This window comes from Octopus bimaculoides, chromosome 5 (assembly GCF_001194135.2).
Source record: "Octopus bimaculoides isolate UCB-OBI-ISO-001 chromosome 5, ASM119413v2, whole genome shotgun sequence".
Lineage (NCBI taxonomy): Eukaryota > Metazoa > Mollusca > Cephalopoda > Octopoda > Octopodidae > Octopus > Octopus bimaculoides.
In genome coordinates this window covers 3,701,684-3,713,797 of record NC_068985.1, presented here as the reverse complement: position 1 = coordinate 3,713,797, position 12,114 = coordinate 3,701,684, and the positions used below count along the sequence as shown (strand labels likewise).

Below are 12,114 nucleotides of genomic sequence, written 5' to 3'. Positions count from 1 at the left end.
CTGAAAGAAGACTATCGTATACATATATAGATGTGTGTGTGTGTGTGTGTGTGTCTTTGTGTCTGTCTATTCTCACTACCACTGGACAACCAGCCTTGATGTGTTTATGTCCCCGTAACTTAGGCGTTCAGTGAAAAAACAAAATCATTAAGTACTGGAACCAATTCAACAAGACCTCTTCAAGGTGGTGCCCTAGCATGGTCACAGTCAAAGGACTGAAACAAGTAAAAGATCAAGAAGTAAAAAAAACAAAATGAAATTTGAAAAGAACTCATGATGGTTGGGATTGAGTGGGGACTAAGTGGCAGGGGGAGGGACATAATTTGTCAGAAGAGCCTTAGTTCAAGTCCTAGACTTCATCTGTTCTTACTAACATTAGTTTTAAGAAAATTATTGCTTATAGTTTTTACTCAAGTATATATTACTTCAAATAACGAGGAAATGAAATATCTATTTCTTTTTCTAATGAACTTCAATTAGAGGTTTGACAGCAATATCAATGTGAACCCATTGCCCTCACGCAAACTCATCACTCATTCAACAAAGGTGAGAACTTTAGAAGTTGTCACTGATTTTTTTCATTAAAAATATCTTTTCAGTAATATTTTAGGTAAGGACATGGCTGTGTGGTACAAAGCTTGCTTCCCAAACACATGGTTCCCGGTTCAGTCCTACTTCTGCTATAACTTTGGGCTGACCAAAGCCTTGTGAGTAGATTTGGTAGACAGAAACTGAAAGAAGCCCATCGTATATAAATATATATGGAGGGTGGGGAGGGTGTCTTTGTGCTTGTGGTTGTTCTCCTCACTGCTTGACAAACCAATGATTGTGTGTTTATGCGTCACCGAAACTTAGCAGTTCAGCAAAAGCGATTGCTGGAATAAGTACTAGGCTTAGAAAAAATAAATACTGAGCTTAGGATGTAAAGCTGAATGAAATGCTGCTCAGCAATTCTGTCTGCTATGCCAACAGTTCTGCCGCATCAGGACAATTACCTCCCCTAGGACAATCACCCCCTAGAGGACAATTTCCCCCCCCCCCCCACACTTGGTTAATACATCCTCTCTAATATATCAAGAAGTTTTAAATCATCATCTGTTGTCCCCAGGGGTAATTGTCCATGAGGGGTAAATGTCAGACTCGTTCTGCCAGCTCACCAGTTCTTCACACATTCAGAGACACATTTTATGGCACCACAAATCCTGACATTAGCATCAATAATTGCAGTGTTTGACTCTTTAGTATATCTTTGTCGAATGTAATGTTTCTGTCTTCCCATTAACTCTGCATTATCTCCCAGCTTTGAGGTTTTCATGATGTGATTGTTTATTTTTAGAATGACATAGAAGGGTAGGTGTGAGAGGCCAGATCTGGCTGGTTTAAACATAAATCAAGTAGAGTATTCAGGCTGGATATGGCCATTTTAAATTCTAAACAGTTAAAGATGAAATTCTTCCCCATAAAACATTGTCTTTAGGCCAACTTTCAACTAGGCTGACAAACAAGGTTATACAGAAATGGTTTTAGACCCAATGTTTGTGTTGACATTCCAGTCAGAACATTCACAATTCAACCAGAACATTTTCTAAATTAACAGTTCCATTGCCCCTTCCAATGACATAAGGTAATCCTTCAACAGTAAACCTTACCTTTACAGGGAAGCGTGTAAGGTGGTTATAATATAAGTTACCTGTAGATAAGGAATCACATCCGTGGTCAAGTAATTCTCCAAGAGGTGTGCTAGTTGATGTACGCCGTGCCTGTTTACCATCAATAGCATCGAGAGACTGGTATATAAAAACTCCCAGTGCATTAATAATGTATACCCAGGATGGGACCTGAAAAAATATAAAGGATATTTTGATAAACCAGTTTTAGTTGAATAAACATTTGAAAATACAATTTTTTCAAAATTTTTATTAATTCATTCAAAGAGAAAGAACATGAAAGCCATTCCAAAACAGGACAAGTTTGAAATGAAGTGGTTAGAAAAGAAATGCAGGAGGTTTGGTAGTCAACATCCACTTATAATAATGTCTGGTGCCAAACTTATGGAAGCAGACAGACGTAATTAGAAAAGAGTAAGTGGATGGAGTTCTGATAATGCTGAGGCAGAAAATATTTTGGAACAATGGAGTCTATTATATTGATGGTAGAGTATGAGGAGTGAAGACACTTCATGTCTCTTATAAAACTCTCTTCTGGATAATGTCAAAGACATCAGTGAGCAGCAAGGAAGGGCACTATCTTAATTATGAAAAGAAAATTCCAATTTAGTTGTCTAATTGCAGACAATTCTGATTGAACATTATTTACATTTAACGGACATTTGTCCTCATCTTGTTTGTTGTTAACACAACATTTCGGTTGATATACCCTCCAGCCATCATCGGGTGTCTTGGGGAAATTTCGAAACAGGGTTCTCATTCCTAAGGCATTTTTCGGTGCTATTATTATTAAGGAAGGATAGGAAAATGTTAGATTTATAAGCCCTAAAATTCACTCCATACTTGCCCATGGGCATATGGCGTAGTGGTTAAGAGCGCGGGATACTAACCCCAAGATTCCAAGTTCAATTCCAGTGACTTGAAAAATAATAATAATAGTAATAGTAATAATAATGATAATAATAATATCGAAAAATCCCTTAGGAATGAGAACCCAGGTTCGAAATTTCCCCAAGACACCTGATGATGGTGTCAAAACGTGTTAACAACAAACAAGATGAGGACAAATATCCATCAAATGTAAATAATGTAATTCCTCTTATGTCTAACTTCTCTCTCAAAGCACTCACATTCTGTCAAACATGTACACTTACATTACACATCCAGCAGAGCATACTAGCCTCATTTCTCTCTAGCCTTCAACATGTCCCCTGCATTCAGGGACCACATCTCACTACCACATAGAACAGCAATCCATATACATGCATCATACAATCTTCCTTTCACTTAGAGGGAGAAACCTTTCGTGGCCAACAGAGGTAACAGCTCTCTGAATTTCCTCCATCCTATTCTCATTTTAGCTATTATGCTCTCCTTGCACCTCCTCCCACCACTACTCTGGTCCCCTAGGTAGCAGAAATTATCTCCTACCCCTAAGGAGCCGCCAAAGCATTTGAGAAAATTAATTTCCTGAGTCTTTATAGTTTTTATGGCTCCTGTGCATCTTCAACATACAAACACTACCTTCTCCGATGACCTTATCAAACCACTGTACCTCTTGTATGTCCACAGCATACACTGGGTACACTGTATTGAGTTCCTGCTTATACCTTTCCTTGAAATCAAACAGAGCCACCTACCTTAAGTGGGTAGGGCCCTGTCTGTTTTCTAGCTTACTAAGGCCTTAGTCTTAGATTCTAGGTTTTGCTTCCACACTTGGAATTTCTCTTCTAGGTTTGATATAGAATCTGATACGAGGGCAGGGGCTGCCAGTCTTGAATTCCTCTTTTATGACCAGGTGGACGATGAAGAAAAGGAAGGGACTGAGGACTCAACCTTGATGAACCCCTACTTGTACACCAAATTCTTTGCTATACTCGTTAACTCTCACCTTACTGACAGCGTCTCTGCACATGGCTTGTACACCTATTAGCAGCTACTCATCTACCCCTAGCCTTCTCAGTGCCCACTATATAACACAGTGGGGCACTCTATTGAAGGTTTTCTCTAGATCAGGGTTCGCCAACCTGAGGCTCGCAGGTCACACATGGCCCACAGATGTTTATCTTGCAGCGGGTTTATTCAAACAAACATTTTAGAAATTGTATCAAAAATTAAAGATTGCAATGAAAATTAAAAAAGAAAGATACTACTGTTTTTGCAAAGATAATATTTCATGTTGAATCGACGATCATTCATTCATTATTGTAATAAAAGCATGAGAAAGTAAAATGCTTTCAATTCTGTCAGTATACAAGCGGCCTTCAACATACTTTTTGTGATTCAAGTGGTCAGCAATGTAATTTGAGTTGGTCAGGCCTGCTCTAGATCAACGAATGCTAAGGATAATGGTTTATTCTTCACTGGTCTCTTACAGTTGCCTGACTATGAAAATAGCATCAGTAGTGCTTCTTGCACAGACAAAGTTGAACTGCATTTCTACTCGTCTAATTCTGTGGCATTGGTGCTTTTATGTCCCCATAGTTTAAACAGTTTGGCAAAAAAAGACCAAAAGAATATGATGTACCAGGTTTTTAAAAAAAGTCAGGTACTGAGGTTGATTCATTCTTTTATTCTTTTTTCATTCTTTTGACTGTGACCATGCTGAAGCACCGCCTTTAGTTGAGCAAATCGACCCCAGGACTTATTCTTTGTAAGCCTAGTACTTATTCTATCGGTTTTCTTTGGTCGAACTGCTAAGTTACTGGGATGTAAACACACCAATGTTGGTTGTCAAACAATGGTGGGGGAACAAACAGACAAAACATACACACACACACACATATATGACAGGCTTCTTTCAGTTTCTATCTACCAAATCCATTTATGAGGCTTTGGTCAGCCCGAGGCTATAGTAGAAGACACTTGCTCAAGGAGTCACACAGTGGGACTGAATTCAGAACCATGTGGTTGGTAAGCAAACCACTTACCACACAGCCACTCTTGTGCCTAAACATTTTTCATGGAGTGGTTGGTGTTAGGAAGGGCATCTAGCTGTAGAAACTTTGCCAGATCAGATTGGAACCTGGTGCAACTTTCTGGCTTGCCAGTCCTCAGTCAAACCATCCAGCCCATGCCAGCATGGAAAGCGGACGTATGATGATGATGATGATGATGATATATATTGTCAGTGAATCATAAATCTGAACGAGAAGCACACTCTAAGTTATAAAACAGTAGAATAAATTAGATAAAAATAGTTATAGCCAATCAATCTATGGGGTTACCTTGGGTTACATGTCCATAAAGTGCTTAGCTTTCTAGCGTTTCTTCAGACCCTAATTTGTTTGTGTGTGTGTGTATGTGTGTGTGTGTGTGTGTGTGTGTACATGCTCATGCATGTGAGTATGTGTTTACATCCCCATAACTTAGCAGTTTGGCAAAAGAAACTGATAGAATAAGAGCCAGACTTAAAAAAGAAAATAAGAGTTGGAGTCGATTCAACTGACTAAAAAATCCTTTAAAGGTGCTGCCCCAGCATGGCCACAGTCTAATGACGGAAACAAGCAAAAGATAAAAGAAAAGATAACTTGTACATAACTTGTCTCGGTCTACATTAACCGATGTGTCCCTCCTCTTATGAGATGGTCATTTGAAGGAGATTCAGCTGCTATTTCAACCAGGTCAAGTAATGAGTTAGAATCCCTGATTGGCTGGAGATGAAGCTCATTTGATTGAATCAGTTCAATAGACGGGTTTATTTTAGTTGACCTTAACCAGTTGAGCATGTCCTTTAGTGGTTGACAGTATGTGCATCTCTGATCATGAGCAGGAGTAGTGGCGGTGGTGGTGGTGGGGGGGCATCACAGTCATGTGTTGGACTCTTAGCCATGGTGGCGGGATGGAGGGCATCATAGCCATGTGTTGGATTCTTTGGGGTGTGAATGATTTACCTCTGGAAACATGGGTGTTTTGCTCATCATCCTTAAACAAACCTTATTCAGGGACCGTTTGAGCAGGATGAATTACTCAACCTGAAGAAAATTCTAACTGGGCCCCACCTGCATGGTTATGCGCTGTTTATCTTGATATGAGATCACCATGTCAAGCATGTGCCTGGTGTACCCTTATCAGACAGGTAGTCATGATAGGTATGCTGGGCTTTGTATATTTGTATACCATAATAATTTTCATGGCATGTTCTGCTCTCTCACTCAATAATAATAATAATAATCATAGCAAGAGTACTCAGAGAGCGTAAACCTCTGCCAAGGCAACACCAACGTCCTCTCAACGATTAACCGGAGATGATTTTTTAAAATGAGAATATTTGAAATAAACTCGACTACTCTCACGAATAAGAATACTAAAAATGAACCCGACCGCTCTCAGAAATTAAGTAGAAAAGCTGAAAAATAATCCAGAATTTTTGTTTGGTACCTGATCGATCCCAATGGTGGTCATGGAGTGTGGCTGTAGAAAATTTAGTAACAAGAATAAATAGTTTATCCTTATCTAATACAAGCCAAGGTTAACAAATTCACCATTCAAAATAGTTTCGAAGGCAGAGGTAATAATAATAAGCTCTACTCAGGAATTTTTAAATGAATAGCATGAGACCTTTTGGTTTTCTCTTCTCTTAAATTCCGGCCTTCCTTTAGTATTCCTGTTGCTTTAGATTGATGTATAGATGTATGTATATGCGTAAGTATACTGTGAAGTGTTAATATGTAAGTATCACATATATATATATTATAAAAATATGTTAGTGTTATTTAATTTCTGAATGGTTTTGTTGCCGTTTGTTTATGTAGTTTGATTTCTTTATCCATCAGTTTCTACTAAGATAGAGACGTGAGTAAAATTAATAATAAAGAAATGAAAATAAAACTTTGGAAACAGCCTAAAGGGAGATGATTGAGAAAGACTTGAAAGTCAACATAAGATTGTAATCATGCAAAGTAAACATAACAAATAATCCAGAATCCTTGTCCGGTACCGGATTGATCCCCAAATTTAATCAGTTTGTGCCAGTCATGAGGCTAAACATCCCTGAAAGTCTCATCCGAATCCATCCAGCGGTTCTTGAGATATCTTGTCCACAGACAAACAAACAAACAAACAAACACAACTGAAAATGATACCTCTGCTTTCACTAAGGCAGAGGTAATAATATCAGTCATTTTCTCTATTTAAAAGAAAGGTCAAAATATTGTAAACACATTTTGACAACAAATTTAGTTTGCTTTTCAGAAATGTGTCATGGTTCTTTTAAATAAACATTACTTGTGAAATGAAAGACAAACAGTCATTGCTGTTTGTAGTAATATAATCCCTAGAGTGGGGGGGGGGCGGTCTTATTGTAGGAGAGAAATAAATGCAGGAGTAATAAAAATATTTTAAAAATAATATCAAGAATTATTAGATTTAGTGAGTTTTTATTTCAGATATTTTTTTCAACATTTTTGTTTAGTTGCATTACACAGTAATCAAAGGATAAATGGTTTGATGAACAGTTTTGTAACTACGAAGTCTGTTTGATATCAGTAACCTTCAGTTTCATAAGAATGGTACAGTTTAATTTAAACATGTACAGCATTTAAAACTTTACCAATTTCATAGGCTTCTTGAAAAAAAAAAGTTTAGAAAATAGTTTTTAAAACTAAGAAATGACTGTGCAAATAATTGGTTAAATAGACAAGGAAATTTAGGAGAAATTACATAGTAACCTATTTTTCTACTAGCACTAACTACAACCACCAACTTAATACTGTCTTAAAAACAATAATGTAAGGAAATATCACAAGTCTGCTCAATCGTGACTGAACAGGGTCAAACAATAGCAATCAGAAAAACTTGTTGAATCATATTAGATCAAGTTAACTATTTGATTTATGAGTGAGATAATAAGTTAAACGTATGCCTTCATTTAAAGGCATGAGATCTTCCTCCACCTCCTTTAACGTCCATTGTCTATGCTGGCATGGGTTGAATGGTTTGACCAGAGCCAGCAAGCAGGAGAGCAGCACCATGTTCCAGCCTGATTTGCCTTGGTTTCTATAGCTGGATGCCCTTCCTAACACCAACCACCTTACAGTGTGTGCTTTTATGTGGCACCAACACAGGACTCTTGCAGGTCAATCCTCTTTCCCACTGGAGGCAGTGGCCTTAACACTGCTGTTGTGGTGGTCAGGTTTTCTTGAGTACAGCAATGTGTCAGATAACTCGATCGTTAGTCATCTCCTTCATAAGGCTCAGTGCCTAAAGATTGGCTTCCAATACTTCCTCCCATGTCTTTCTGGGTCCCCTTCATCCATAAATTCCATCCACTTAACCCCATTAAGCTCCACTGTTCTACAAATAGGACACTAAATGAGAACATTAAATAAGCTATATCACATTGTCTTAGTGTCCTATTTATAGGACACTGAGTATTTCCATTTCTACTTGAAGTAAAGGAGTTTTAATAATAATGTTTTTCATTTTAACTTATTTTTAATCATCTGTAAAAATTTAAAAGTAATATTCAGAAATTTAAGTACTCTGGGACTTAATGGGTCAAGTGACTGGCATGTCTGTATGCAACTATTTACATCCATACACATCACATAATCAAACCGGTCATCTTTCTTGTACAACTTTTCCCTCAAAACACTAGCACTCTGTCACACATGTACACCAACATTGCACATCTAGTGGACTGTATTAGCTTCATTTCTCTCTAGCCTTCACATGTCTTCTGCATTCAGATGCCACCTCTCATAGAATTGCTGTTTGTATACATGCATCATACAATCTTCCTTTCACTCAGAGAGAAACCATTGGTTGCCAACACAAGTAAAAGCTCTCTGAACTTTCTCCATCCTATTCTTATTTCTAGTGATTACACTTTCTGTGCAGTCTCCCCCCCCCCCACAGCTAATTAGGTCCCCTATGTGGCAGAAATTGTCCACTACCTTTAAAGAGCCTCCAGGGCATTTGAGAAAATCAATTTCCCCAGTATCTGTAGTTTTGATGGCTTCCATGCATCTTCCACAGACAAACACTACTTTCTCTGATAACCTTCCTATTATTCCACTGCGCCTCTTGTGTGTCCATAATGTACACTGGGAATACCATATGGAATTCCTGCCAACACCTTTCCTTCAAATCAAGTATGGTCATCTACCTGAAGTCAGTAGGGCCCTGTCTGTTTTCTTGCTTACTAAGTTAGCTTTAAGACCCTTAGATTCTAGGGTTTGCTTCCACACCTAGAATTTCTCTACTAGTTCTGATATAGAATCTGCTATGAGGGCAGAGCATCAGCACATAGTAGTTACCAGGGGTTACCATCTTGAACTCTGTTATGGCTTGGAAGACAATGATGAAAGGGAGGGGACTGAGGACAGAGCCTTATACACCAAATTCTTTGTTGTACTCCTGGTTAACTTTCACCTTACTGACAGCATCTCTGTACATGGCCTGTACAGCTTTCACAAGCCACTCTTCCACCCCTAGCCTCCTCAGAACCCATCATATCACACAGTGGGGTTCTCTATCAAAGCTTTCTCTAGGTCAATGAATGCCAGGTATAATGGCTTATCTTTGGTTAAGTATTTCTTTAGCTGTTGCCTGACTATGAAAGTAGCATCAGTAGTGCTTCTTCACTGGACAAAGCTGCACTGCATTTTTTTCTAGCCTAGTTCTGTTCCTAATTAATTGGGTTATAACTCTCTCTGTAATTTTCATCAGCTGCTCCAGCAATTTGATGCCTCTATAATTGCTTCTATCTGATGCATCACCCTTACCCTTGTAGCAGTTAACGATAATGCTGCTACACCAGTCGCTGGATATTACACCTTCCTGAATGATCTAATTAACTATCCAGGTGACTAGCCTGTACCCTACCATACCAAGTATTTTGAGTCTCTCGGCAGTGATCCCTGATGAACCAGGGGCTTTCCTTGTTTTCATATCTTTAATTACCTTATCTTCATGAGATGAAAAAGATATTGGTTTTTGTCAATATATGATGTTTTCCAAATTCTATTGTAGTTTAGGAAATTCCATTTACCACCTTCACAATGCTTGTCCATGAGGGGCCCTGTCATCCTCTAATAACCAAAAAGCACTGGTGATGGTACCACATAGAAGGCACCCAGTATACTTTGTAAAGTGGTTGGCGTTATGAAGGGCATCCAGCTGCAGAAACCATGGCTGAACAGACAATGGAACCTGGGGCAGCTTCTGGCCTTTCCAGCTCTGGTCAAACCATCCAACCCATGCCAGCATGGAAAAACAAACATTAAATGATGATGGTGAAGTGTTAATTTGCTAGAGTAAGTCATGAAGAATTCCATATCTGCTATTTCAAGAAACTGACCCACATTTCATATGGGTTAATTAAATTAGATAATGAGACTTCATGTTTGATTTAAGAACAGGTTCAATAGAATGATGGATAATAAAGATGAACCTGTAGTAACTTTCTAGAATGATTTTTTTATAGAATTAAAAGAGAAATAGCATTTTCTTTTGTTTTTTGTTTTTGTTTTTTTATTTTTCAATGAGCTCATCATCACTATCATCATCATCTAATGTCTCTTTTCCATGCTGGCATGGGTTGGATGGTTGAACAGATGGCAAGCCAGAGCTGCACCAGGTGCCATTTGTCTGTTTTGGCATGGTTTCTATGGTTGGATGCCCTTCTTAACACCAACCACTTTACAGAGTGTACTGGGTGCTTTTTATGTGGCACCAGCATGGGTACTTTATACATGGCACTGGCACAGATGCTTTACATGTGGCACCTGCATGGGTGCTTTATATGTGGCACCAGCACTGTTGCTTTTTAGGTGGCCCTAGCACGAGATGTGGCAGAAATTATGCTCTGTGATCTGATAAGAAGATGTGAAATCAGTGACATAGGCTTAAGTTGATTTAACATCTGGAAGTAAAGTTTATAGAAAATATCTGGCCAGGGTCACATGACGTATAGAACTGTATAACACACAAAGGTCACTAAGTTCACACAAGAGGTTACAAATAAAGAGAAGAATTTGAAAGATAAACTTAAAAAGATCTTGTTTAATTGATTGTAAGCTTCATCTTCTTCAGAACTAAACATTTTAAACCACGAAAGAACAAAGCAGAGCAGAGAAGACTTTGGGAAGAATGCAAGAATACAAATGAAGAATTTCATTAATGGTCCATTCTATGTGTAATAAGTGAAAAGCAAACAAGCATATCACCAGTATCATAGGCATTGTAACCAAAGAGTATATATATGCCAGACTACATAACAGACATGTTAGAGAAATGTCAGATCTGCCATTCATACAGCATTCGTAAATTCTTTGAGGGGAGGTCATCTCTCCTAAAAACTTTCACCAGGAAAAATCAGAAGCAAGATCTGTGTGTGTTCATTCCTTGAAACTGTTGCTGGAGTCAACGTGAAATGAAGTGTCTTGCTCAAGGACACAACATGCTGCCACATCTGGTAATCAAGTTCACAATCTAATAATCAAGAGTGCAGCACTTGACCGCTTGACCACTGGCACCTTCACATGACGGAATGTTAGAGTTGATTAAATGCCAACTGTGGAGTAATGGTAGTAATGTAGGAAGTTAGTGAATGCATATAGCTTAGTGGTTAGGGTATGCAGCTCAAGTTGATAAGGTCATGAGGTCAATTCCCAGCAACATGTTGTGTCCTTGAGCAAGACACTTTATTTCACATTGATCCAGTTTACTCTGCTGGCAAAAATGCCCTGAGAACTACAATAAAGGGTATGCATATCTGTGGAGTACTCAACCACTTGCACATTAATTTCTCAAGCAGGCTGTTCCATTGACCAGATCGACTGGAACTCTTGTTATTGTAATCAACAGAGTGCCAGTTAGGAAGTAGGCAAGATTTCAATCCCAGGGTCAATCAGAAGAGGATATCTTTTAGCTCAAGTGGAACCAACAAATAACACCATAATTAGGGAAAATAGGAGAATAATAAAAGAACATCAGAGGTAAGAAGAAGAGAATGAAAATCACCAAAAGCCCAGATTTAATAAAGGTTGCAGATGAATATTTGGAGAACTTTAGCACAAATTCCAAGCACCTGAAGAAGCTCTGAAAGTACGAAATGTTTCAATATTTTGACAAGAACAACCAAAAGAAGACAAACGGTTAAATATATCAGTGTACAATATGCGTAGATTTAAAGAAACTTGAAAGAAAATTAGTCATAACTGAAAGCACATGAAAAAGAAAAAGGATCTGTGGCATTTAAAATTCTATGGTTGACCCCTATTTATGCTAACCTTTATCTTCACTGTAAGCTCCGGTTAAATGAGAAATAATTCATTATTGTTTCAAGAAGACCATCATCATCATCATCATCATCGTTTAACGTCCGCTTTCCATGCTAGCATGGGTTGGACGATTTGACTGAGGACTGGTGAAACCGGATGGCAACACCAGGCTCCAGTCTGATTTGGCAGAGTTTCTACAGCTGGATGCCCTTCCTAACGCC

The 12,114-nt window shown here is 38.4% G+C and overlaps 1 protein-coding gene across 1 annotated transcript in view; it reads right to left on the bottom strand.

Moving 5' to 3' along the window:
* Window positions 1-12,114, bottom strand: part of LOC106867824 (cholinephosphotransferase 1) — a 58,866-nt gene that overhangs the window by 22,565 nt on the left and 24,187 nt on the right. The window contains exon 2 of the mRNA XM_014912849.2: window positions 1,691-1,838. Coding sequence (XP_014768335.1) covers window positions 1,691-1,838 — 148 coding nt within the window. The remainder of the gene's footprint in view (window positions 1-1,690; window positions 1,839-12,114) is intronic.